The sequence below is a fragment of the Pan paniscus genome, chromosome 18 (genome assembly GCF_029289425.2).
Source record: "Pan paniscus chromosome 18, NHGRI_mPanPan1-v2.0_pri, whole genome shotgun sequence".
NCBI classification, from domain to species: domain Eukaryota; kingdom Metazoa; phylum Chordata; class Mammalia; order Primates; family Hominidae; genus Pan; species Pan paniscus.
This window is the reverse complement of record NC_073267.2, coordinates 5,216,020-5,242,595: the sequence shown is the minus strand read 5'-3', so window position 1 is coordinate 5,242,595 and position 26,576 is coordinate 5,216,020. Positions and strand designations below refer to the sequence as shown.

General features: G+C 55.2%; 3 protein-coding genes across 18 annotated transcripts in view; 1 reads left to right on the top strand and 2 right to left on the bottom strand.

Moving 5' to 3' along the window:
• Positions 1-17,374, top strand: part of ANKS3 (ankyrin repeat and sterile alpha motif domain containing 3) — a 38,668-nt gene extending 21,294 nt beyond the window's left edge. For 9 of the 11 annotated variants that reach the window (XM_034939720.3, XM_055099885.2, XM_034939722.3 and 6 more), the window contains 11 exons: positions 8,257-8,415; positions 11,273-11,413; positions 11,950-12,059; positions 12,761-12,925; positions 14,717-14,841; positions 14,952-15,093; positions 15,294-15,466; positions 15,831-15,916; positions 16,468-16,551; positions 16,780-16,867; positions 16,988-17,374. In XM_034939720.3, coding sequence (XP_034795611.1) covers positions 8,257-8,415; positions 11,273-11,413; positions 11,950-12,059; positions 12,761-12,925; positions 14,717-14,841; positions 14,952-15,093; positions 15,294-15,466; positions 15,831-15,916; positions 16,468-16,551; positions 16,780-16,856 — 1,262 coding nt within the window. In that variant the 3' untranslated portion in view covers positions 16,857-16,867; positions 16,988-17,374. The remainder of the gene's footprint in view (positions 1-8,256; positions 8,416-11,272; positions 11,414-11,949; positions 12,060-12,760; positions 12,926-14,716; positions 14,842-14,951; positions 15,094-15,293; positions 15,467-15,830; positions 15,917-16,467; positions 16,552-16,779; positions 16,868-16,987) is intronic. The other 2 variants (XM_034939721.3, XM_063598315.1) reach the window with 1 other exon arrangement.
• A 658-nt stretch (positions 17,375-18,032) lies between these two features.
• NUDT16L1 (nudix hydrolase 16 like 1) lies at positions 18,033-20,319 on the bottom strand. 3 transcript variants are annotated; one of them, XM_034939738.3, is made up of 3 exons: positions 19,998-20,319; positions 19,561-19,891; positions 18,033-18,913 (listed from the first exon to the last, which is right to left on the bottom strand). In XM_034939738.3, exons 1-3 carry the CDS (start codon positions 20,190-20,192, stop codon positions 18,819-18,821), a joined length of 621 nt encoding a protein of 206 aa, XP_034795629.1. In that variant the 5' UTR covers positions 20,193-20,319; the 3' UTR covers positions 18,033-18,818. The 3 variants fall into 3 exon arrangements, with proteins under 3 accessions (XP_034795629.1, XP_034795628.1, XP_034795627.1); XM_034939737.4 differs by having other exon boundaries at positions 19,631-19,891; XM_034939736.3 differs by lacking the exon at positions 18,033-18,913 and having other exon boundaries at positions 19,286-19,891.
• A 2,551-nt stretch (positions 20,320-22,870) lies between these two features.
• Positions 22,871-26,576, bottom strand: part of MGRN1 (mahogunin ring finger 1) — a 65,340-nt gene continuing 61,634 nt past the window's right edge. For 2 of the 4 annotated variants that reach the window (XM_034939729.3, XM_034939731.3), the window contains one exon: positions 22,871-25,050. In XM_034939729.3, the coding sequence (XP_034795620.3) occupies positions 24,938-25,050 (113 nt within the window). In that variant the 3' untranslated portion in view covers positions 22,871-24,937. The remainder of the gene's footprint in view (positions 25,051-26,576) is intronic. The other 2 variants (XM_034939733.3, XM_034939734.3) reach the window with 1 other exon arrangement.

The following is a 26,576-nucleotide window of genomic DNA, read 5'->3' as shown; positions in this document are numbered from 1 at the left end:
CTAAGTGTTTGATCATCTTTGTTGCTATTGTAAATGGGGTTTTCCCTATCATTATATCCTTTTTTTCCCCCAACTCTCAGGGTATTAATTACTCAGTGCTATTTATTTTTTATTTCAGTAGGTTTTTGGAGAACAGGTGGTGGTTGGATACGTGAATAAGTTCTTTAGTGGTGTCATTATATCGTTTAACTGCATATTGTCAGTGCATTTGAAGGCAATGGATTTCTGCAAACTTTTTTTTTTTTGAGACGGGAGTTTCGCTCTTGTTGCTCAGGCTGGAGTGCAATGAAGCGATCTTGCCTCACCGCAACCTCTGCCTCCCAGGTTCAAGCAATTCTGCCTCAGCCTCCCAGGTAGCTGGGATTACAGGCATGCACCACCATGCCCGGCTACTTTTTTGTATTTTCAGTAGAGATGGGGTTTCTCCATGTTGGTCAGGCTGGTCTAGAACTCGCAACCTCAGGTGATCCACCCACCTCTGCCTCCCAAAGTGCTGGGATTACAGGTGTGAGCCACTGCACTCAGCCCTGCAAACTAATTTTATATTCTGCTACCTTACAGAATTCTTACATTGTTCAGGTTAGTTTTGTTATTGATTCTTCAGGGCTTTACAGGTGTACTAACATATAATCTTTAAGTATTGATGGATACGCTGCTTCCTGCTTATTCTCATGACTCTGACTTTGTTGAATTGCACCGTTTTTTTATTTAGTTGCTAACGCCTCTAGCCCATTGTTCAACATAGTGGAGATAGTGAGCCTCCTTACCTTGGTCCTGATCTTAGTGGAAATGCCACGTTACATGAGAGGCTGACTGTAAAAGGGAAGGCATATGTTGTTTTAGCTTATTAACAAAGTATTCCTCAGTTCTTCTATTCCTGAGTGGTGTTTTACAGGAGTAACTATTGAATTTTGTTCCCATATCTTTGGAGACGATTGTGAATTTTCATATGGTAGATTGTCTTCATGAACCTCCTAATAATGAATCAACCTTACATTCTTGGCATAAATCCCACATGTTGTACTATTTTAATGTGGTTTTGAATTCTGTTTATTAATATTTAGTATTTTTCTATGGATATTCAGTCATAAGTGGTATTGGTCTATAGTTTTCTTTCTTCTTTTTTTTTGTTTTTGAAACGGAATCTTGCTCTGTTGCCCAGGCTGGACTGGAGTGGCGAGATCTCAGCTCACTGCAACCTCCGCCTCCTGGGTTCAAGCAATTCTTCTGCCTCAGCCTCCCGAGTAGCTGGGATCACAGGCGTGCACCACTACACCCAGCTAATTTTTGTATTTTTGGTAGAGACGGGGTTTCACCATGTCGGCCAGGCTGGTCTCGAACTCCTGATCTCCAGTGATCCGCCTGCCTCAGCCTCCCAAAGTGCTGGGATTACAGGCGTGAGCCACCGCTCCCGGCGTGGTCTATACTTTTCTATTTTTGTTCTGTCTTTATCAGGTATGGGTATCAATGTTTACTTCATAAAAATAATTTGGAAGTTTTCCTTCCTTTTTTGTGTTCTAGGACAATACACGTAGCATTAGTGCTACCTGATCTTAGAAGTTTTGATAGAATCCTCCCATGAAACCATCTGGTCTCTTTCTGTGAGGTGGTTCCTCGATAACAGTTTTTCTATTTCTTTCTTCTATAGAGATTGGCCTCCTCATACTTTCTTTTCTTACGGGGTCAGTTTTGGTAAATTATATTTTCCTGAGAGATCACTTCATCTAGGATTTCAGACTTATCTGCAGAGGTCTACAAGATAATTTTTTTCTCCTTTTGTTTTTTCTTTTTGAGACAGAGTTTCACTCTTGTTGCCCCAGGCTGGAGTGCAGTGGCTCGATCTTGGCTCACCGCAACCTCTGCCTCCCGGGTTCAAGTGATTCTCCTGCCTCAGCATCCCGAGTAGATGGGATTACAGGCATGCGCTACCATGCCTGGATAACTTTCTGTTTTTAGTAGAGACAGGGTTTCTCCATGTTGGCCAGGCTGGTCTCAAAATCCCGACCTCAGGTGGTCTGCCCGCCTGGGCCTCCCAAAGTGCTGGGATATTATAGGCGTGAGCCACCGCACCCAGCCAATTTTTTTCTCCTTTTAAAATATTCTGTTTCAGGGCCAGGCGTGGTGGCTTATGCCTGTAATCTCAGCACTTTGGGAGGCCAAGTTGGGCGGATCACCTGAGGTCGGGACTTCGAGACCAGCCTGATCAATATAGAGAAACCCCATCTCTACTAAAAATATAAAATTAGCCGGGCGTAGTGGTGCATGCCTGTAATTCCAGCTACTCGGGAGGCTGAGGCGGGAGAATCACTTGAACCCGGGAGGCGAAGGTTGAGGTGAGCCGAGATTGTGCCATTGCACTCCAGCCTAGGCAACAAGAGCGAAACTCTGTTTCAAAAAAAAAAAAAATTCTGTTTCAGGCTGGGTGCAGTGGCTCATGCCTGTAATCTCAGCACTTTGGGAGGCTGAGGCGTGTGGATCACTTGAGGTCAGGAGTTCAAGACCAGCCTGGCCAACATGGTGAAACCCCGTCTCCACTAAAAATACAAAAATAAGCCTATGTGGTGGTGTGCGCCAGCTACTCTGGAGGCTGAGGCAGGAGAATCACTTGAACCCGGGAGGGGTAGATTGCAGTAAGCCAAAATCACGCCACTGCACTCCAGCTTGGCGACAGAGCGAGACTCCATCTCAAAGAAAGTAAATAGATAAAATAAAACAAAATAAAATACTCTGTTTCAGTGGTTATTTTCTCCTGTGATTATCTTGTTTTGGCATGGAAAATATTGATTTATTTTTTGTGACAGGGTCTTGCTTTGTCACTCAGGCTGGAGTCCAGTGACCCAATCTCGACTCAATGCAACCTCCGCCTCCCAGGCTCAAAACGATCCTTCTACCTCAGCCCTACAAGTAGCTAGGACGGTAGGTGCACCCTACCACGCCCAGCTTACGTTTGTATTTTTTGTAGAGAGATGGTTTTGCCATGTTGACCAGGCTGGTCTCAAGAGTCCTGAGCTCAAGCAATCCACCGGCCTCAGCCTCCCAAAGTGCTGGGACTACAGGCATGAGCTACTGAACCTACCTGACCTGGAAAATGTTTATCTCATTTTTAATTGACACAAAATAACTACATATTTATGGGGTACAGTGTGTGATGTTTTGATACACGTATACACTGTGTAATGATCAAATTAAGGTGATTAGCTTATCCATCACCTCAAGCATTTATCATTTCTTTGAGGTGAGAACATTTAAAATCATGTCTTCCAGTAGCTATTTTGAGGTATAAGCTGTTGTTCCATATAGTCACTCTACTGTGAACACCAGAACTTCTTTCTTCGATCTGTAATTTTACACCTATTGACCAATCTCTCCCACTACCTCCCCACCCCCAACCTCTGATAATCACTATTCTACTCTACATGTTTGACATGAGCTTTTAAAAATCTTATAAATGGGTGAGATCATGTAGTCATGTAGTCTTTTTTGTTGTTTGTTTGGTTTTTGAGACAGGGTCTCGCTTTGTCACCCAGGCTGGAGTGTGGTGGCATAATCTTGGCTCACTGCAGCCTCCAATTCCTGGGCTCAAGTGATCCTCCCATCTCAGCCTCCCTAGTAGCTGGCACTACAGGCACCTACCACCCACACCTGGCTAATTTTTTATTTTTTTGTAGAGACGGGGTCTTGCTATACTGAACAGGTTGGTTTTGAACTCCTGGGCTCAAGTGATCCTCTCGCCTTGGCCTCCCAGAGTGTTGGGATTACAAGTGTGAGTCACCACAACAGCTGGCATTTGTCTTTCTTTTCTATGTCTGGCTTATTTTACCGAACATAGTCTCTTCCAGGCTTATTCATGTTGCCACAAATGATCAGATTTCATTCTTTATGTCTGAATAATATTCAATTGTGTATATGAACTCATTTTCTGTCTTCGTTCATCCACTGATGGACACAGGTTGATTCTCTATCTAGGCTACTGTGAATACTGCGGCAGTAAACATGAGGGTGTAGACATCTCTTTGGTATACTGATTTCCTTTCTTTTGGATAAATACCCAGTAGTGGAATTGCTGGATCTCATTTCTTATATTTTTTAATTTTTTTTTTTTTGAGATGGAGTTTCGCTCTTGTTTCCTAGGCTGGAGTGCAATGGCACAATCTTGGCTCACTGCAACCTCCACCTCCCAGGTTCAAGCGATTCTCCTGCCTCAGCCTCCCTAGTAGCTGGGATTACAGGCATGTGCCACCACGTCCGGCTAATTTTGCATTTTTGGGAGAGACGGGGTTTCTTCATGTTGGTCAGGCTGGTCTCGGACTCCCGACATAAGGTGGTCCGCCCGACTCGGCCTCCCAAAGTGCTGGGATTACAGGCATGAGCCGCTGCACCCGGCAAAAATTTCTTCTATTAAAAAAAATAGAGACAGTGTCTCAGTACGTTGCCCAGGCTGGTCTCAAACTCCTGGGCCCAAGCGATTCTCCCACCTCAGCCTCCCACAGTGCTGAGATTATAGGCATGAGCCACTGCGCTCGGCGTCACTTCTTATTTTGAATATTTGTGTTTGTTCCTTTTTTTTTTTGAGACAGAGTCTCGCTCTGTCGCCCAGGCTGGAGTGCAGTGGCGCGATCTCGGCTCACTGCAACCCCCGCCTCCCAGGTTCAAGCAATTCTCCTGCCTCAGCCTTTCGAGTAGCTGGGACTACAAGGTGCCCACCACCACACCTGGCTAATTTTTTTTTGTATTTTTAGTAGAGACGGGGTTTCACCATGTTAGCCAGGATGGTCTCGATCTCCTCACCTCATGATCCGCCCACCTCGGCCTCCCAAACTGCTAGAATTACAGGTGTGAGCCACCGTGCATAGCCTCTTCCTTTTTTTCTGAAGTTAAATACTAGTACTTTGTCTGTTTAGTGGAAAAACAAGAAAAACCCATCGGATTTTGATTTATTAATAAGACCTACTGATTGTCTGTTTAATTTCTGCTTTTATTTTTCTTTGGCTTACTTTGTTGTTCTAGTTTCTTGAGTTGGAAATTTCTTTCATTTTCTTTGTTTCCCTTTTGTTGCTAAATGTTAGAGGCTGTGAATTTTTGCTGATTGCTGCTTTAAGTGTATTCTGGGGGTTCTGTATTTAACACTTTCCTTGTTATTTTTAGAAATTCTATAATTTTTATTTATATTTTCTCCTTCACCCAGGAGTTGTCCTAATAGAAGTATTATGATTGTTTTTCTTTGTTAATTTCTAGGTGGAAGGGCCCTTTTGATCTTGCAATTAATTTCTCATGTTATTCTGATCAACTTTAATGTGTCTGATGAGAGAGTGTTTATAATTCTTACATTTACATAACTTCCTTGTCATCTTATTTATCATCTACTGATCAATATATATATGTATTTTTCAGATGCAGTCTCACTCTGTCACCCAGGCTGGAGTGCCCAAGTGCGATCTCGACTCACTGCAACTTCTGCCTCCCAGGTTCAAGCGACTCTCCTGCCTCAGCCTCCTGAGTAGTTGGTATTCCAGGCATCTGCCACCACGCCTGGCTCATTTTTTTTTTGTATTTTTAGTAGGGACAGGGTTTCACCATGTTGGCCAGGTTGGTCTCGAAGTCCTGACCTCAAGTGATCCGCCCACCTCGGCCTCCCAAAGTGCTGGGATTACAGGCGTGAGCCACCGCGCCTGGCCCTGATCAATATTTTTTAGTGTTCCGTGTTTTGCTTGAGAAGTTGTATTCTCTATTATCTGTATACAATTTAGCATATCTGTGAGTCTATCTTATTTAGGATTATGTATTCTTAGTTCATTTTCTACAAAATTACCTATTAGCGTGTTTCTGATTTATGAAGGAAGTTGGTGCATTTTTTGGTGACAGATTTTCATAACTTGTTATAGATTCACTGTGAATTATGGCTTTTAGTATTAGAAGTGTCCTTCTGGCTGGGCATGGCCCATACCTGTAATCCGAGCCCTTTGGGAGGCCAACGCGGGCAGATCACCTGAGGTCAGGAGTTCGAGACCAGTCCAGCCTACATGGTGAAACCTTGTCTCTACTCAAAATACACAAATTAGCCAGGCATGGTGGCACATACTTATAATCCCAGCTACTCGGGAGGCTGAGGCAGGAGAATCACTTGAACCCGGGAGGCGGAGGTTACAATGAGCCGAGATTGTGCCACTACACTCCAGCCTAGGTGACAGAGTGAAACTCTGTTTCAAAAAAAAAAAAAAAAAAGTGTCCTTCTGTGTCATATTTAATGTGTTTTGCCCTGAATTCCACTTTGATAGCAGGATTGCAGCGCTGGCTTTTTTGTGGTTTCCATCTGCCTGTTCTTTTTAAGCTGCTCTGAGGGTGTGTTGGGTGCTGAGATTCACGCAGCTGCCGTTCCCTTGCTTATTGCTGCCTCTTTGCATTTGTCTTACAGCTCCCTCCCGTTCAGCTTGGATGGAAGCACAGTCTCCCTGGGGTGCTATAGATCTTTGAGTGTGAGGGGGTGTGTGTCCATATGGCTAGCTCAGTCACCAGAGCTTGAGCCTCGTCATGGGGAAGGACATAGTGGCCCACGTTCAGGGCCTGAGCTCTCCCTCTTTGCTGGCCTGCCCTGAGTTGTCCTGTCAGTTTGAACCTGAGCGAGCAGCTCCTTTCTCAGTGTCAGGCTCAGCCCAGCCTCTTCCCTGGCATTGGGATTGTTTCATAATAAACACAGCTCAGGTGGTAATGCAAAGGACCTTTCCCTTCATTTCTGCCCCAGCTTACCCACTCCACAAGGAGAGCTCATCATTTCCTCCTGTATACAACTCACATATCTCTTAAAAGTAGAATCAGATCAGAGACTTATACAAATCAAATATGAAAAACTGAAAAGCTACAAAATAATAAAAGCTCTGGTTTGAGCTCTGAAAGCTCAGACTGGGAAGTGATTTGAAACAGTTTATAATCATAGCAAACACATGCCATGCTTTAGAAAATACAGAATTGTGGCTGGGCACTGTGGCTCACGCCTGTGATCCCAGCACTTTGGGAGGCTGAGGTGGGCGGATCACAAGGTCAGGAGATCAAGACTAGCCTGGCTAACATGGTGAAACCCCATCTCTACTAAAAATACAAAAACAAAATTAGCTGGGCATGGTGGTCGGGCGCCTGTAGTCCCAGCTACTCGGGAGCCTGAGGCAGGAGAGTGGCGTGAACCCGGGAGGTGGAGCTTGCAGTGAGCCGTGATCGCACCATTGCACTCCTGCCTGGGTGACAGAGCGAGACTCCGTCTCAAAAAAATAAAGAAAAAAAAGAAAATACAGAATTGCTTAATAAGTTGTTTCCAGCCGGGCGCAGTGGTACATGCTTATAATCCCAGCACTTTGCGAGGCTGAGGTGGGTGGATCACCTAAGTTCAGGAGTTCAAGACCAGCCTAATATGATGAAACCCCATCTCTACTAAAATATAAAAATTAGCTGGGTATGGTGGCATCTGCCTATAATTCCCAACTACTCGGGAGGCTGAGATAGGAGACTCGCTTGAACCCAGGAGGCGGAAGTTACAGCCTGGGCAACAAGAACAAAACTCCTTCTCAAAAGAAAAAAAAAAAAAGTTGTTTCCAAAGGAAGGGATTAGGAAAAAGCAGTTGTGACTGATATCACCATATATTTTAATGAAGAGATGGGTTTTATTTATTCAAATTAGAACAGAATTTCTGATTATGAACAATATAGACTTATGAACAATTTTGCAAACCCCAACAGAGATAATAAACTCCTGGCTGGGCATGGTGGCTTATACCTGTAATCCCAGCACTTTGGGAGGCCAAGGCAGGCAGATCACCTGAGGTCAGGAGTTTGAGACCAGCCTGGCCAACATGGCAAAAGCCTGTCTCTACTGAAAAAGAAAAAAAAAAAAACACTGGGCATGGTGGCACGCATCTGTAACCCCAGCTACTTGGAAGGGTGAGGCGTGAGAATCGCTAGAACCCAGGAGGCGGAGGTTGCAGTGAGTGAGCCAAGATCATGCCATTACACTTCAGCTCGGGGGACAGAGTGAGACTCTGTCTCAAGACAAATGAAACTTCCCATCCTCACTAACTTTGCAGCTCCCTGTGGCCCATTGGAGTACTGCCCTGGCCTGTTAGGGCATTTCTCAGAAGTGATGCCCTGGCAGATACCCTTCTCCTTAATTTAACAAAACCGGCGACAGTCACTTTCTTTCAGTTTGCCGTAAGGATTAGTAAATGAGTCCATTACTGAACAGACTATCTTAATCTTGGTGTTTGACCACAGAAAAGTATGAAGATCTGAGCTCTTCTGACGAGTCCTGCCCTGCTCCTCAGAGACAGAGGCCTTGCCGGAAGAAGGGTGTCAGCATCCACGAGGGACCACGAGCCCTGGCCAGGATCACAGGCATTGGCCTGGGCGGCAGAGCCCCACGGCCTCGCTATGGTGAGTGGCCCGCGTTTCCCGAGGGCTCTTTCTCATTGCATACCAGGATTTTGTGGTGGCAAGAATGGAATAGCTCTTAGGCTCCTGAAATGTGGGTCGCTGGACCTCAGGTGGCAGCGGGACAGGTGGCCCAGCTTTCATGCTCAGGGAGACTCAGGATTGAGTCCTGTGATGGAAACGCATTGGTCACGGACTAGCTCTTGTTTTTTGCTTTATCTCCTTGAGTTTCCTTTTCATTGGTTAAATTTAGCAATAGAACTTTCTCTTCTGCAGCAGAAATGTAGCTAAGGTCAGATTTCATGCATCACATAGGTGGGTTGGCTCTTGCAGGGAGGAGGCAAAGCGTGAAGTTCACTTCCCTGCCCTGCCCATACCAGCTGGGTCGGGTGTGCTGCTTGGGGCAGGAGGCCAAGAAAACAGGCCCTGCTGTTTTCTCAGGGCGATGAAGTTGTACTCAGACCCTCCTGAGAGAGGGCCCACTTGTTGACTTGCTGGTGAAGAATCCTAGCCTTTGGGTTTTCCAATCTCGCTCATTCTCAGATTCCCAGCCCCAGGGTGTTGAGCGTTTTGCTCTTGGTGAGTGCTGGGGGCTCTTTTTAGGGGAGTTGGGTTTGGTGCCTACTCTCTATTGCTGTGGTCTGTCCCAGAGCTCAGCTGGAGGTGTGAGTTATGTCTTCCTTTGATGGCTGTCACCCACTCATAGCCAGGCCAAGGCTGCTGGTCTCACAGGCCTGGTGGCTGGTCCTTCTCGGGAGCAAGGCCTCTTTGAGGCCAGGACCTGGAAGAGTGAGAGTAGACAGTGTTTCAGCCAAGGGTCCACGAGTAATTGAATTCCCTTCTAAGACCCCAGGAACAAGCAGATGTGCAGACTTCTGTCTTCCCAAGCCTGGGTGCTGGGTTGGGAACTGGAGACCCACCTTCTCCCATCATCCTGGGAAGGGTGAGCTGACTGGGCCACTGGGAAGGCCTCTCTTGAGCTGCTGGCCAGCCCCACCACAGTATGAGGGCCCGCCCGTGTCCCGTCCGCTGAGCTGTGAGCGCTGGCTCTGGGACACCGGGCTGGTCGTTCTGAGTGGCAGAGTCTCTTCCTTCCAAAAGGTCCCTGCCACCTGCTACAGCCTGAGGTGTGGTGGGGACAGGAAGGAAGCTGTCATCCTGGGGCTGGGTTGGTAATTAATCTATATAGCTGTACAACAAATGCTTTAACAAAATCATACATGTCTGAAGCCGCTTGTGTGTGGTTCTTTGTCTGTATCCACAGAGAAGTAATCATGGTGGTGGTCTCAGGTGTGGTATTTCAGGGGATTTTTGTTTTCTCCTCTCATACCTTGTGAAATTTAAATTTTCTATAAGTGCGTATATTTTATTTGCCAGTAATTAAGAAATTTGGGGCCGGGTGCAGCGGCTCACGCCTGTAATCCCAGCACTTTGGGAGGCCGAGGCAGGTGGATCAAGAGATCGAGACCATCCTGGCCAACATGGTGAAACCCCGTCTTTACTAAAAATGCAAAAATTAGCCGGGCATGGTAGTACGTGCCTATAATCCCAGCTACTCGGGAGACTGAGGCAGGAGAATCGGTTGAACCCGGGAGGCGGAGGTTGCAGTGAGCCGAGATTGTGCCACTGCACTCCAGTCTGGTGACAGAGCAAGACTCCGTCTCAAAAAAAAAAAAAAAATTGGGGGGGCCAGGTGCAGTGGCTTATACCTGTAATCCCAGCACTTTGGAAGGCTGAGGTAGGAAGATTGCTTGGGCTCAGGAGTTGTGAGACCAGCCTGGGCAATGTAGCAAGACCCTATCTCTACAAAAAATTTTGAAAATTAGCCAGATATGGTGGCCCATGCCTGTAGCCCCAGCTACATGAGAGGCTGAGGTGGAAGGATTGCTTGAGCCCAGGAGGTCAAGGCTGTAGTGACCCATGATGGTGCCATTGCATTCCAGTCTGGATAACACAGCAAGACCCTGTCTCAAAAAAAGTTTAGGGGGCAATGATAAATAGCATGTGCTGATTATAAAAACTTCTCCATAACTAGGAAAATACGTAAAGAGGAAAGTAAGTTCCCCTTGGTCCCATCAACCAGTCCTTTGGGTTCTTTTTTGAGACAGGGTTTCACTGTAGCCCAGGCTGGAGTGCAGTGGCACGATCATAGCTCACTGAAGGCTCCAGTTGCTGAGCTCAAGCGATCCTCCTGTCTCAGCCTCCCAAGTAGCTGAGATTACAGACATGTGCCACCATGACTGGTCAAGTCAGTCTTTTTATGTAAAGGGGCAAGACTGGAGTGAAATTGCCTGGTATGCATGCCCCTTTTTCTGCTTGGTTTTAGAGGCAGGTAGAGTTAGGTAATTTCATATTATTGTTGTTAATTTTTAGCTCAAGGCCTTTTTCCTTCCTGCTCAGCCAGATCTCTTTTTCGCCGGGGTTGACTGACCGGAGGAGGCCCGCTAAGCGCCTATGGTTAAAGGTCACAGGGACATAAAGACACCTGGTCAATGGGTGTCTATGTGAGGTCATTAGATACCTCCTGCTAAAAGGAACACTAATGGTATAGTTTTCTCTGGTCAGGCATCTGTAAATACAGCTGACCATTTCCTACGTTTTCCCCTTGGAAAAGAAAATGGAGAGGGCCCAGGCTTGTCCTGGCTGCCAGCCCTGGCCCCACCAGGCACTTGCCTGGGCCACTGACTGACCCTCAGAGCGTCTTTTCCACCCACACACCACAGATAGAGCCATGCCAGGTCGCAGGGGCAAGTAGATGACGTCATGACTGGGAAGTCACCTGCCTCCATCCTGGGCCTCGGCCTCTGAGGAGGTTTCACTTTGGAGTTCCCTGGGCTTATAGGCCCCATTCTGTACACAGAGCAGGCTCCTCCCCGCGGCTATGTCACCTTCAACAGCAGTGGCGAGAACCCCCTGGAAGAAGAGGGCCTCTGCTGCCGGGATGTCACCTCCCCCATCAATGAGCGGGACGTGGAGAGCAGCAGCAGCAGCAGCAGTCGGGGTACGTGCACCCCCATCCCTGTCCGGCCCGTGGCTCAGGCAGGTCCTGGAGCTCCTGTGTGCCCATCCCCACTTATCCCCTGGGCCTGGCGCTGGACACAGCCATCCAGCAGAGGACAGGAAAGGGGTAGGTGTGGACGGCCCTGGTTCTTGTGAGGAATGGGAGAAGCTTCTGGTCCAGCATCCCCGTGCAGCTTAAGGGAGCCGTTCCACAGCAACTGGTTTAGCTCCTTGCTTGGGAGCCCCTGAGGCTTTCAGGGCAGGCCCCAGTAGGAATGTCTGTTATAACTGCACCTCCGTGCAGCAGCTGTTTCCATAGTGCCCACCGTGTGCCAAGCACTGCTGCGGGTGCTTGGGATTTATCAGTGAACAAAAAGGCAGAAGCCCTGCCCGTCTGTATAGAGGGGAGGGTTTAGGACAGGCAGGAAGTTTGAAATATAAGGAAGCAACCGCTGCAGGCCCCAAGGAGTGCCCTGGTGGAGGTGCTCAGCACCTCGGTGAGGGCTGCAGGCGGACGCCCTGTCTTCCCGCCCTCAGAGGAACATGCTTTCTGTGCCAACCTGGGGCCCGTCCAGAGCAGCAGCAGCAGCGAGGGCCTGGCCAGAGCCCAGGGGCTCAGCAGCGAAGCTTCTGTGGAGAGCAACGAGGTACGGATTCTTTCTTTCTTGGTCTCCCATAGCCAGTCCCTGGCTGGGATGCCTGACATCCCCCAGTTACTTTAAGATGAGCATGTCTGTAAGAAGCAGCTGCTGCACGTGTGTGCTGCACTGGGACGTGCTGTGTCCAGGGTCTGGCTTCTCAGACGACAGCGAACGCACCGGAAGCCCGTGTGGCGGGTGGGGGTTTCACGAAGCCTCTCAAGCCCCTGTGTGGCGGGTGGGGGTTTCACGAAGCCTCTCAAGCCCCTGTGTGGCGGGTGGGGGTTTCACGAAGCCTCTCAAGCCCCTTTGTGGCGGGTGGGGGTTTCACGAAGGCTCTCAAGCCCCTGTGTGGCGGGTGGGGGGTTTCACGAAGCCTCTCAAGCCCCTGTGTGGCGGGTGGGGGTTTCACGAAGCCTCTCAAGCCCCTGTGTGGCGGGTGGGGGTTTCACGAAGCCTCTCAAGCCCCTGTGTGGCGGGTGGGGGGTTTCACGAAGCCTCTCAAGCCCCTGTGTGGCGGGTGGGGGGTTTCACGAAGGCTCTCAAGCCCCTGTGTGGCGGGTGGGGGGTTTCACGAAGGCTCTCAAGCCCCTGTGTGGCGGGTGGGGGGTTTCACGAAGCCTCTCAAGCCCCTGTGTGGCGGGTGGGGGTTTCACGAAGGCTCTCAAGTTAGCCCGCGCACTCCTTCAGATGCATGCCTCTCACTGCAGGACTCGGATCACGCCTGTAAAAGCTCAGCTCGCAAACAAGCTAAAAGTTACATGAAGACCAAGAATCCTGACAGCCAGTGGCCTCCCCGCACTGCAACTGACAGGGAAGGCTTTCTCGCTGAGTCCAGCCCCCAGACTCAGAGGGCCCCCTACTCGGGACCCCAGGTAAGACCGCTTGTGAAACTGGAGGTTACACTCAGAGACGACACTTTTTGTGACTTAGGAGGCATGTGTTGTGTATATGACGTGCCAGGCGCTGCTGGGAGAACAGAATGGCGGTGGCATCCCCATGGCCTGTTAGGCTCCACAGGCTCACAGCCGGCTCCATGGCTGGCAGCCCCGCTGCAGTGCTTCTCTGTTCCACTCCACGGGAAGGACCTGTCTCCCTGCTTTCCATACTGGAGTTGGCCTCCCTGAGCCTGGGGAGAAGCAAAGCACACCTGACCTCAGAGCTGCCTGCAGGAGTCTGACAAGATGTGGTTGAAGCAGAGACAGGAACTACACACAGTGTGTGCTTGGTGATGGTTACAGCTGCCACCATCCTCCTCCTTTCTGTGGTCCCTCTGACCACACATTACCTTAGGGATCAGAGGTGTGACTCACAGCTCAGCTGTCTCACCTGTGTCTGCTGAGTTCTCCTACCCTGTGTGGGCAGAAGAGGCACGGAGAGGAGAGGCAGAGGGATGCTCTGGTTGGTTATTTGGTTTGTTTGTTCGAGACGGAGTCTCCCACTGTCATCTGGGCTGGAGTGCAGTGGCGCGATCTCGACTCACTGCAACCTCCTCCTCCTGGGTTCAAGCAATTCTCCTGCCTCAGCCTCCCAAGTAGCTGGGATTACAGGCACCCGCCACCATGCCCATCTAATTTTTTGTATTTTTAGTAGAGACGGGATTTCACTATGTTGGCCAGGCTGGTCTCAAATTCCTGACATCGTGATCCGCCCGCCTCAGCCTCCCAAAGTGCTAGGATTACAGGCGTGAGCCACCACACCTGGCCTGGTGCCGTGCCCAGCCTGGCTGGTTATTTGTTAAAGCACTGGCTTTGCTGTTCAGTAGAGCCTTGGATTTGCCGGCTTCTCCCTGCAGCCCCTGGCTCAGTGAGCAGGCACACGTCTCGGTCCCTTCAACATACGCTGAGTGGAGTCTGGTCAGGGTAGTGTCCTAAGTATGTTTCTTTCAGAAAATAGCTTGAAGAAAATGTCAGAGTAACATTTGTTTCTCCATTAAAAGCAATAAACTCTCAAAAGTAGGATTTCTGGAGTTGAAAAGTAAACTGAAATGAAAATATCACTAGACGAGCTCACAGCAGAATTGAGCAGGCAGAAGAGTCAGACAACTTGTGAACACAGGTCACCTGAGATCATCTAGCTTGAGGAACAGAAAGAATGAGTAAAAAAAAATAACAGAAATCTGTGACCCCCTCAAGCACACTGACACCACCCCATACAGTGGCATTCCAGAAGGAGAGCAGAAACGATGGGTGAGAAACAGCCTGACCATCTCAGTGGATCAGAAACACAGATCTTACATCCAGGGAGCTCGGTGAACTCCAGACAGGTGAACTCGGAGAAGAGCTGCGCTTAGACAAGTGGAAATCAGAACATCCGACACCGAGACTCTAGAATTAGAGAGCAGCGCTCTCCGCCTACAAAGCGTTGTCGAGATCAGCAGCTCCATCGTCCCTTCACAGAACTGAGCATGTGTGGGAGGAGGAGGCCAGTTTCTGGTGATGAACATACATTGTCCCCACGTGGCCGACCACAGTGTGAGGACTCACCTGCCTGCAACATCCTGCCCTGCCTGAGCCACCAGAGTAGGAGGGGACAGCCTGGGCGCCACACACAAGGCACTGTCTTGGTTCTGAGCCTGGGGAAGTGGTGGGGCTCCGAGTGGAGGAAAGCGTCTCTGCTTCGTCGTCAGCCGCTACCTCCCCCAACCTGTCCCCTGTGCCTGCCAGGACCTTGCCGCACTGCTGGAGCAGATCGGGTGTCTGAAGTACCTGCAGGTGTTTGAGGAGCAGGACGTGGACCTCCGCATCTTTCTGACCCTCACTGAGAGCGACCTGAAGGAAATTGGCATCACGTGCGTCCAGAAGGGCCGCTCTGGCCCTCAGCCCGGGGTTGGGGCAAACTCCCACTCACGTAAGCGCTCTTGGGACGCTGAGGCATATCCTGGTCACATTCCCCCCGCAGGCTGTTTGGGCCCAAGAGGAAGATGACGTCCGCCATTGCCCGCTGGCACAGCAGTGCCCGCCCACCCGGGGATGCCCTGGAGCTGGCCTACGCCGACCGGCTGGAGGCTGAGATGCAGGAGCTTGCCATCCAGCTGCACAAGGTGAGTGGCTGGGTGGGGGATGGGGGGGCAGGGTGACACCCCTGAGTTGGCCCCATCTCTGACAGAAAAGGTGGGTGCTGTGTGGAGGGGTCAGGTGGATGCAGGGGGGAGAGGGCCCCACACACAGGACAGGGCCGTGGCCAAGGGTCTGGCTTGCCCGGCCACCTCCCAGCCTCCCTGCGCCCCCCACCCCCCTGCAGCGCTGCGAGGAGGTAGAGGCCGTGCGGGGCCAGGTGTGCCAGGAGCAGGAGCTGCGCGCCGTGGTGGAGAGCTGCCTGCTGGAGCAGGACCGCGCCCGCGAGGACCTCCAGGCCCGGCTGCAGGAGACGTGGGCCCTGGCCCGGGATGCTGCCCTCGTCCTGGACCAGCTGCGGTGAGTGGCTCTGAGCTGCCCTGGGCTGGGTCTCCAGTGGTCAGCCACCTGGTCCCTGCGCCCCCACACATCCTTTCCTCCTGATTTTGTAACTGAGGGGTGGATTTCAGGGTCTGGAGCCACCCCACCCCCATTTCATCAGGCCCTTCCTTCCTGCAGGCAGACCCAGGCAGGAGTCGGGTCCCGGAATCTGCACCGGTCGCCCTCCTGCTCTTTAGTGCAGCCTCATGGGGCACTGGCCCAGCCCATGAGGGCCAGCTGCAAGGACAGGGCTGAGCCCCTCCCTCCCCTTGAAGGTCTGAGGTGGGGGCTCTGCGGCGGCCAGGCCTCTGCTCTCACCAACATTTGTTTCTGTGTTTGGCAGAGCCTGTCAAGCTGAGCTGTCAACTCGAGTGAGGCGGGACCAGCCCCTTGGTGCAGCCACTCTGGGCCTAGCCGTCCCCCCAGCTGGTAAGACCAGTGGCCTGACTCCGCACTGGGCAGAGGGGAAGGTGGGGGAGCCCTGAAGCCAGGTTTGACCCAGTGGGCTTGGCCTGGTTCTCCGGCCGGCAGCCACCCTCCCAGGTCCCTGTGTGCACATGATCCCAGAGTCCGAGGAGAGGGGGCCCTGGGGACCCAAGCCCACTTCCTCATCTGTGACAGGAAAACTGCCTATCCCCCAGGGGTAGGAGGTACTCGACAAAGGCCCTGTGCTTTGGCTGGCTGTGCTGTGCTGAGACCGCCAGCGACTTCTGTAGCCTCCAGCCAGGGCCCAGACCTGGGTCCCCACCGGCAGAGCTTTGTCTTCTCTCGGGCTGACCCGGGCCTCGTAGTGTTTGCTCAGCCTGTGGGAGGAAGGGCACAACAGGGCTTCCCAGCCTCGGCCTTGGGAGGTTGCTTAGACACTGTCAGGTGGGTAGGGAGGTTCTGATCCAAGCAGGTTCTCCTGGTTGCATGGGCTCAGAATAAAGCAGGGCCTGTGGGGACACAGACCCCCAGCTAACTCGGTCCCTGCACCACAGACTCCAAGGGCTGGCAAGCGTCCCTGCAGGCCATGAGCCTCCCCGAGCTCTCGGGAGCCCTGGAGGACCGTGTCCGTGAGATGGGTGAGTCTCCGGGGACCAGACGACTGAGCGCTCCTTTTGTTTCCGAGGGAGGCAAAGGGACCCCTTTCCAGGGAAAGCGGGTTTGTGTCTCTCTACCCCAAGGCTGACCTCGGGGCTGGGGCCATAACGGGTGAGGGGCAGGTCACATCCTGCAGCTGGGACCCCGCGGCAGCACCACCCAGCCCTCCTGAGCCTGGGCGGGAGAGGCTCAAGGTCATCATTCCTCAGGGCAAGCACTGTGCTTAGTGACCCAGAGCCTGGAGAAGCTGCAGGTGCTGAACGGGAAGAAGTGGCGGGAGACCTAGCCCGCGGGCCGGTGAGTGTCTGCCAGCCTGGATCCCGCGTGGTGGGAGCAGCAGGGCCTGTCTGGGCGGCTGCAGGTGTGGGTATGCACCCACCTGTCCCCCTCCCTTCTCACCGGGGCTTTTTCTTTCAGAATCTGACGTTGGGTGATTGGTCCACCCTGAAGCTGTGTGCCAGGGAGTGAGGAGGACAGTGAGCAGGCAGCTGCCACGTGCAGCCCAGGCCCAGTGGGGGCCAGAGGATCAGGCCCCGGGAGCAGCCGGCAGACAGAGGCAAGACGGGGGCTGCGGCCCTGGCTCGGCAGCTCGGGCCAGCACTGAGGCGGGACGAGGGCCTCACCCAGAACCTCGTGGTGAGGCCCCAGAGTTCATGGGCTGCCCTGACCCATACCAGGCAGGGCCCTGGGGGGAAAGTGTATCCATATACACACACAGGTGCCAACTGAGGTGGGACCTTACGAGTGAGGACTGGGGCACCTGGAAAATGCCATTTTTTGGAAAATAAAATTTAAGAACAGCTAGTGAAGGGCTCAGTTCTGGTCACATGACATGTGGCACTGGCCAATGCAGCAACCCTGACTGCCCTGTCCTCTGCTGTTCAGGGGTGTGTCTTTTGCTCCTGGAGCCCAGACAACTCAAGATAAGGCTTTGAGAGCCAAGAACATCCCCAGCCCGCCGTAGCACAGGGCCTCCCCCGGGACGTGCTGCTCTCACACCGAGCTCTGAGATGGAGCTGGGCACACTGCCTCCCTCACCAGGCCAGACATGGGCTGTGCAAATTTTCTGACGATGCTGCTGGAGTCTTTCCAGATGTGGGGCTGTAGGAGACCACGAGGGATGGCTCTGCTACTGTCCTTCTGCACAGTAAGCCTGTACTTCCACACCATCCCCTGGAGCTGCTTGCAGACAGTGGGGAATGGTGGGTTTGCAAAGCAAAGCAGGTCAGCCCAGGTGCAGCCAGGGCCACCAGGATCAGGAAGGGGAGCCTGCCCTGAAGGTCTCGGCCCAGACGCCCCAACCTGGCTGATGGGCACAGCACTCATGCTGGGAGTGCCCCCAGTAAACACTGGGGAACGTGCCCCTGGCTGGGGCAGCTCCTCCCTCCCCCACCTAGGGCAGGGGGCCTGAGCTGGTTCCATCCAGAACCAAAACACACAGAGCAGCTGAGAAACACACAGAGCAGCTGCGGAGCGACTTTATTGTCTTCTCCTTCGACAGCTTCGTTGTACATAGCTGGGCCCCTGAGGCCCTGACTGTCCCTGGGAACCAAGCCACGTGGGGTGAAGCTACTTTGAAACCTCACCCACAGTTCACACGTGGTGAAAGAGAAAATCTAGCAAAGTAAATCCAACAACAACCCAAATTAACAAGATTAACTTCCTACCCCAAGCTGGCTCTCCCCCAGGCCCTGAACTGGCTCAGGAAGGAGGCAGGAATGAGCTGACCGAGACAAGGCATCCTCCACCCACACATCCCATCTTCTGAGTGATCCCAGAGCTGTGCGCCACCCCTGTGGGACAATCAGGCACTCCTGGGTCTCTACCAGCTGTGATGAGACGTACAAGAGGAGGGTCTGAGCCCAGGATAAACAGGAGCATCCTGAGGCTGGAGAGGCAGGCCCAGTGTGCCCGGACCACCCTGCTCTGCCTGAGAGGATGGGCTGGGTTCCAGCTGGCCCGGCCGCCACCTAGTGACTGCTTGGGACAGTGGAGATGACAGGATGCCCACTCGCCCTAGGCAGTCAGAAGCGGGGTACACACAAACACTCTAGAAGCCACACTTAGCAGGAATTCCCAGTCTTCCGGCCCAGGGAAGGGTGCCACCAGCTCAGGCAGCCCTCAAGAGGAGGCCGGGAGCAACTTCTCCAGGGCCTTCTTCTGCTTCTCGGTGGCTGCAGCCAGGGCCTCAACCAGCTTCTCCTCGGGCATCATGTTGAGCACCTTGAGGGCAAAGAGGAGCTGGCACTTAGCCGTGCTCACGAAGGCGTTGCTCAGGAAGTTGGGGAAGCCTCCGACTCGGTCCTTCTGGGTGTACAGCGGGACCCGCACGAGGCCCAGCACCTGCGCAGACAGGAGGTAGGGGTTGGGGCCAGGCCTGCCACACAATGGCACCTCCAGCAGGAGGGGCCTGGAAGCTATGAGGCCAGGGTACGAGCAGCCAGCTTTGCCAAGGACTTAATGGGAGACCCACGCAGGGCCTGGCAGAAGCCAGCCAGCTCCCTCGGAGCAATTGCAGCCCCCTCCTCCCCAAGCAAGTGTGGAGGCTGACCCCATGCACTCCCCCCCTCGTACCCAGGCCACCCCACCCCGGGGTCCGCACCCCATGCTCCCCGTCCACCCAACGAAGCCTGAACACCCGGAGTCCAGCCCTTCCAGACCACAAAGCACAAATCCCAAGAGCCTTCACGCCCCCCATGAGGTTCCCAAGTTTTACAACCCCCGCTGTGCTCAAGTTTCCCAACTCCCCAAGCAATCCCCGCTCCTCCCCCATCCCTTCCTCCCCACCGATCCCACTCCCCCACTCCCAGGATTGGCAATGGCAGGCAGCAAGGCGGATGTAACACAGCCCTGAGGGAGCCCCAGCCCCGGCCCCCACCCCCGCCCCTCCTTTCCCGGCCTCCCAGCCCCAGACCCCTCTCCCCACCCCATTGCTGGAGACAGCGACACCCGACCCAGCCCGGCCAGGGGACCCTCAGGAGACGTGTTACCCATCGGTGCCTTCCACGGGGCCAGAGCCAAACCCCGGGGCGGGGGGCGGGGCCCGGGCGGCGGCCCCACCTCCAGGCCGTGGTCGCGCGAGTGCACCGCGCTGATCTCCACGGCGTGCAGCTGCTCCAGCGTCAGCTGCCGCGCGTACAGGTGCGCCACGACGCGGTGTGGGCCCTCGGTCAGGTGCGAGCTCAGGTAGTCGGCCTCGGTGAGGCGCAGGCAGCCCAGGCCCAGGCCCAACACCCGGTTCAGGCCGTCCTCCAGCGACCAGAAGCGCCGGTCCACGAAGCCCCCGGGGAAGCCCAGCAGCCCGTCGAAACGCATCTGCATCTGCAAGGGAGCGCGGGTCACAGCCGCGGGGTCGACGGACGCCCGCGCCCGCGCCCTCGCCCTCGCCCTCGCCCTCGCCCTCGCCCTCGCCCTCGCCCGTCCTCACCAGCACCGAGAAGCGCATGGGGATGCGGCCGAAGAGCTGCCCAGGGTTGGCGGCGTACAGCATGGCGTGGCACGAGTGGCTCCAGCCCGGCCCTAGGCGCATCGCCTCCACCCGGCTGATCTGCTTCAGCTCCGGAACCGCCGCCGTCGACATCTTGGCACTGACCCCGTCCCCGCCGCTGCCACTTAAGAGCATGCGCGAGCCCGCCCCCGCCGTGCCTCGCCAATCCGCGGGCGGCCGCGCCCCTGGGTCCCGTTCCCCCGCCAATCGCCGGCGCGCCCCGGGACCGAGCCCCTCGCAGCGCCGCGGTGCGTCGTCGAGAGGTGCAGCGGGCGGTGTGCAAAGGAGGGCGGTGCGCGTCAGCCGTCACCCAATAGTCGCACACCCTGGGCGGCGGCCCCGCCTCCGACGGGAGAGCCTAGTCGACTGGTCGGTGCCGTGGTGGCTCAAGGTTCACATTGTGGGCGACGAACATCTTCCTTGGCGCCCCAAAGCGGACAGCCGAAAATCCCTGCGGTTTCTCCACCCTCGATGGCGCCGATCCCCTTGTGCTCACCCGTTTCTCCCCAGGAGGCCGACCCGGCCCGCATGGCCCCGTCCATCCGCAATGGCACCCTTGGCACGACCACACGAGCGAGAGATGCCCCGGAGCCTTGCTCCGCCAGCGCCACCGGACCCAAGCCCGGAGGGAGATGGTCTTCGCCTACCATGCACGACAGCTGTCCCGACCTAGCCACCGTGCTGGCCGGCTCGATCCAGGACAGCACGGGGAGCAGGGCTTGGCAGGGCTTGAGTGCCCCAGTCCCCGAGTCCACGCTGGGTCAGGGCGGACGACCGGGAGCTCTGGGGATCTGTGGACCCAGCTTGCTGGGCAGAAAGTGACTTAAATTCCGGGGCTGGAGCTTTCCAGCATCCTCCAAGCCAGGCACCCTGTGCCAGGTACTGTGGAGGGAAGAGGGGTTTCCCCAATTTACGATGAGGAACTTGGAGCTCAGAGAGGGACATAACTTGCCTAAGTACACCTGGCAGTTGATGACAGAGGCAGAATCCCGATTCCACAAGGGCCTGAGGTACTTACCACTTACCTTGTGTTTGTACTGGAGATGTCTCTGGGGCTCAGAAGCATCAGAAACAGCCCAAGGCAGAGCGAGGTCCCCTGAACTCCATGATGGCAAGGCTCACCTCACCAGCAGCAGGGCCCAGGGCCACTTTCCTCCCCACCAGGGGAATGGATTTGCTGAGCACATGAACCCCCCTGCCTGCACTCACAGCATGGGTGCCCAGGGCTGGGGCATAGCCTCGGGAGAGCTGTGCTGTGAGGCCGAGCTCGCTGGCACAGAGAAGGCTGCCTTCAGTGGAGGCAGGCAGAAGAGAGAGGGAGAGGGTGGGCATTGGAAACTCACCTGTTAGGTCCGTGGTGGCCTCAGATGTGGAGAATAAGGACCCAGAGAGGGCACCTCTCTCTCCTCCTGTGGCCACCAGTGGGTCAGGGGTCACATGGGACAGCTGCAAGCAGCAGGGGAAGTCCAGATTCCAGAGTGAGCGACCAGGTGAGAAGGCGAGAGGGCAGCAAGGGGAAGGGTCCTCTCACCCAGAGGGCCCCACCCCTAGGCAGCCAAGCCCAGCCAGCGCCCAGGGCCCGTGGGACGCAGGGGCACAGGAGGAGAGGCTCCCCTTGCTCCAGCCCCTCCCCGAGACCAGACATCAATACAAGTGCTGGGTCTTCTGGGAGGTACAGAGGGGGAGCCGATCTGGCCCATGCAAGCACCCGTCTGACACCCTGGGCACCCCTCTACCCACACTGGGATGGGGCCAGACCCAGGCAGGTCAGAGCAGCTGCAGGGCCCATGGGTGGCAGCCTTCTCGGGGCAGGGACTGATGGGCTAGAACACGGGCTCTCCCTCCACCCTCACAGTCTTCAAAGAAGGGCCATGGTGGCAGCTTGACCTGCATGCAAAGGAGCTGGGGCCTTGAGTGGTAGGCAGTGGTGTGGTGGGTGCCCTGGGGCACTGGCCACTCCCTGGGCAGGGGAGCAGGGGCTGTGCAGAGGCCTGGGGCCGGGCTCCAGCCTGTGAGCCCACAACCATGGGCAGCTAGACCTGCTCCCGCCGTCCGGCCTCCACACGCCAGCCGCAGGGTGCTAGCACTGCTTCTCCGCTTGGAAACCTGTTCTTAGAACTGACTCCCCCTTATAAAAACACTCCAGCAGCCCCTACAAGCTCTTCAGTATCTGTCCAGCACCCTTCACTCCAGCCAGGGGCTCCGTCCCCAGGGGACACATCAGGCTCACTCCTGCCACCTGGAACACTCTTCCAGGGCCAGCTCCTCCTCAGCCCTCAGGGCTGTTTAAGTCTCCTCAGAGAGGCCCTCCCTGCCACCCAGTTAAATGAGACCTTGTACGGTTTCATCTCACCACCATGCTGACTTTCTTCCTAATAGTAACCAAACCTGGCAGGATTCTGATTAGCTGCTGGGCATCTCACTGCTTGGAAGGCAGGCGCCTGGGGCCAGGGCCGGGGCCTCAGCTCTTCTGCCTCCACTGACGCACAGCAGGTGCTCAGCAAATGCCTTGAGAGCGACAACTCACAAACCTGGAGGCCCTGGGCTCCCCAACCACCTGTTCATGAGAGAGCCCAATCTGGAGGGTGTGGCTTCCCTCCAACCAGACAACTAGCCCTGACAGGGATGGCTGGCAGCTGCCCGTTCTTGTTAGCCCTCACCTTGCTCACTGCCCTGACCCCAGAGGGAAGCCAGGCAGAGGCCGTGGAGCTGCCACGGTGCGGGAGCCACCGCCAACCACCCAGCGGCAAAACTCCAGGTCAGGAAACAGCCACAATCCTGAGGGCTGCACCCGGAGGAAGGAGCAGACAGGATATTGCTGCATGATTTTATTACTATAAATATACAGTAAAAACGAACCAACGATGAGCCCATCTGAGCACATCAGACGGCAGCACAAGGGAGTCCCAGCGGGCCACTCTGCGGCCCGAACTTCACCCAAAGCTCTGGCACCAGGACTGATGGCCAGAGGCTGGGGCCTTGGTGGGGGCGGGGGGCGGGCGGTGCAGGGGGCTGTGTGTTGTTGGGGAGAGGTGCATGGGGGGAGAGAGGTGCTTGGGGTGGGGTAGAGGTGCGTGGGAGATGCTCGGTCCGAGTGCACACACATGCATGGGAACATGTGCATGAGTATGTGCGTGTGTGTATGCGTGACAGCATGTGAGCGTGAGTGTGCATGTGTGAACGTGTGCGTGAGCATGTGCAAGTGGGCGTGCATTTGTGAGCGTGTACGTGTGAGCGCATCTGCGTGCCTGTGCACGAGCGGGAGGGGTGGCTGGCCTGGGTGTGCAGGGAGCTGGGTGTGAGGACCGTGCTGTCCACTGCTGGGTCTCGCCCAGGAGGCAGAGCTCATGCTCGGAGCCACCGTGAGCCTCAGGGAGGGTACTGAGCTGCCCCACAGCCGACCTGTCCCCAGGCCCAGCTGCAGGGCAGCCCTCCAGAGCCAGGGGAGCAGCAGACACCTGCCTGGCCCAGGGCTCTGCAGGGGTGGATCCAGCCCTGGGTCACCAGGCCCAGGCACTCCCTTTGCCATCTGCGGCCCAAGAGGTTTACCTTTAAAAAAACAAACAAACAAACAAAAAAAAAACAGGACGAGGTCGCCCAGAGGCCAAGCCTCCCGGCCGGGACCCCATTCCCCAGGTGTGCTGCTGGCTTCCTCCTCCCTGGGCCAGTCCTGCCACAGAAGCCTGCGATAGAAGAAACCAAATCAGAGAGAACTGCAAGGGGGCCAGGCGCGGAGGCTCACGCCTGTAATCCCAGCACTCTGGGAGGCCGAGGCAGGTGGATGACCTTAGGAGTTTGAGACCAGCCCGGCCAACATGGTGAAATCCCTTCTCTACTAAAAATACAAAAAACTTAGCCGAGCATGCTGGTAGGCACCTGTAATCCCAGCTACTCAGGAGCCTAAGGCAGGACGATCACTTGAACCCGGGAGGCGGAGGTTGCAGTGACCCGAGATTGAGCCATTGCACTCCAGCCTGGGCAGCAAGAGTGAAACTCCGTCTCAAAAAAAAAAAAAAAAAGAGAAGAGAACCGCAAAGGGACATTCCAATGGCAAAAGAGAATGAGGAGGCCACCAGGTCCTCCCTGGCAGGGGCCTGCCAAACAGAAGCCCCTGCACCTGGAGGGGCCTTGTGATGTCACCAAAGCCAGCACCAGGAGGAGGTGTGGAGCTTGGTGACAAGGCCACTGAATGCTGGCTGCTGGAAGCAGCTGTGCCTCCGCCCCTCGGCCAGGCCCAGCACCGGGCTGAGACACTCTAGCTGCCCAGGGCGGCGCCCATGCACCCCAAGGCCCCGAGCACTGAGGGCCCCAGCGCAGACGCACCAGGGAGGGCACTGAGGCCGCGCAAACACGGCAGAGGACAAAAACCAGCGACAGCCAGGCCGCCACAGTGACACGCAGGGTAGGTGGACAGGCACTGTTTCCTTCATTGACCGTGCCTGGAGCCCCCCACTGCCCCTGAACATCTGTGAAGATGGTGCTTCGACCACCAATCAATTCTCTTCTGCAGGCCTCCTGAGTTCTCGGGGCAGGGACCGCACTGTTGCAGGAGCAGGCAGAGCCAGCGGAGGCCACACGTGGGCAGCCCCAGCCCCAGCCGCTCAGCCCACAGGACCCTGGGGAACGGGGGCTCTGAACTAGGGATGGAAAGCTGCTGTCCTTCATCTTGTACCAGTTACAAATATATCAACTGTAGAAAAGGGAGACTCAGAAGGGACAGTTCACTGTGCTCTTTGATCAAGAGTCACCACGGCCCCTCGGAGCCTGGTGGCCACAGGGGGCATGCAGACAGGAGAGGCCGGCTCACACCGGGGTCCGGAGCAGCCCCTCGGCAAAGTCTGGGGAGCCGAGGGCTCCATGCTGCCAGCTCGGCCAGGCTCTCAGAGTGGGGTCAGCTCAGCGGCGCTGGGATCGGGGCTGGGGCCACCAAGTGGAGGCCAGGTGGGGCTGGTGGTGGCGAGGCCGTGGGCCGTCTCCATGGAGGTGGGCCGTCCTGCAGGTGGGAGCAGAGGGAGGAGGGTCACACTCGGATGCCTGGTGCCACGCCACCCGCTCCTACCGATCTGGAACCCCAGAGGGGCTGGGCCATCCAGCACCCCCACTCCCGCCGCCTGTGGCCACAACAGCATTCACTCAGATGTGAGCACACCAAGGGCCCGGGTACTCCCTAGCTGTGCCAAATACGCTGTGTCCCTCTTGGGACAGACGATCCCACATCCCCGGACACCCACAGCAGAGCTGCAGCCCCGAGTCAGAGCGCGACACGGCACCGCGGTGGATGCCCTCTGGGTCTCCTGCCCTTGCCCTGGTTCCGGTTTCCTGGGATGTGGCCAGCCACTGTCCTGCCAAGGTTCTTACGGCTGGGTTAGGGTGGAACTCCGTCAACCCAGGGTGCAGGGGTCGGGAGCGGCCCTGGGTGAGAACAAGCCCGTGCTCAGAGTAGCCCCGGATGGCTACTGCAAGGCAAAGAGAGGAGCCTCCCACAGAGCCCCAATGCCCAGACTGTGGCCTGCACGACGCCGCCGGGCGCTGTCCCCGGATGGGTCTGGCGTCCCTGGGGCTTGGGCAATGGTGCTGGTGCAGAGCCTGGGACGGGGCCAGCATGGCCTCAGGGCTGCCTGACACCCAGCCACCAGCCCTGACGCATGGCTCCCAGCAGACACGGCCTAGGCCCCACTCTCCGGTGAAGGGCGTCTATTTTCTTCGGGGGCCGCGGCGAGAGCAGGGTTCCGAGGCTGTGAGCCCTGTTCTAGATCACACCTGCACTCCCCAGCTCTGGAAGCTTGACCTGAATCGTAACATTTGCATGGCACCTTCCACCGACGCGCAGGCCGGGGCCGTCTGAAAGGTGCTGACTGTCGTTTCAATCTAGGGGTATAATGGCTCAGGACAGGGGTCAACAGAGGGACTCGCTGGGCTCAAGAAGACAGAGGTTCATGGGAATACAGAGTGCAGTCAAAAGAAGCGAAGTTCTCCCTGACCCGGCTCAAGTCCACCCAAGGGGAAAGTGCCTCTTAGAGCCTGAACCCCCAGCCAGGCACCTCCCAGCAAGCTGCATGGGCCTCGGCACACCAGAGCTGCACGCAGCATGTGTGCCAAGACCCTTTGGGAAGGCAGAGGGTCCCCAATCCGTCTGCCTACATTTTGGTGGCACTCCTGGAGCTGCCTTCTCTCTCTCCCCCGTGTGTGTGTGTGTGTGTGTGTGTGTGTGTGTGTGTGTGTGTGTGTGTGTGTGTGTATTTTTTTTTTCTTGAGACAGGGTCTCAGGCTGGAGTGGGTGGGTGGGTGTGTGTGTATTTTTTTTTATTGAGACAGCGTCTCAGGCTGGAGTGGGCCTTGACCTCCCCAGCTCAGGCAATCCTCCCACCTCAGCACCCCTGAGTAGCTGGGACCACAGGCACAAGCTACCACACCCAAGCCAATTTTTTATTTTTTATAGAGAGGGGGTCTATGTTTTCCACACTGATCTTGAATTCCTGGGCTCAAGTGATCTATCCCCTTGGTCTCCCAAAGTACTGG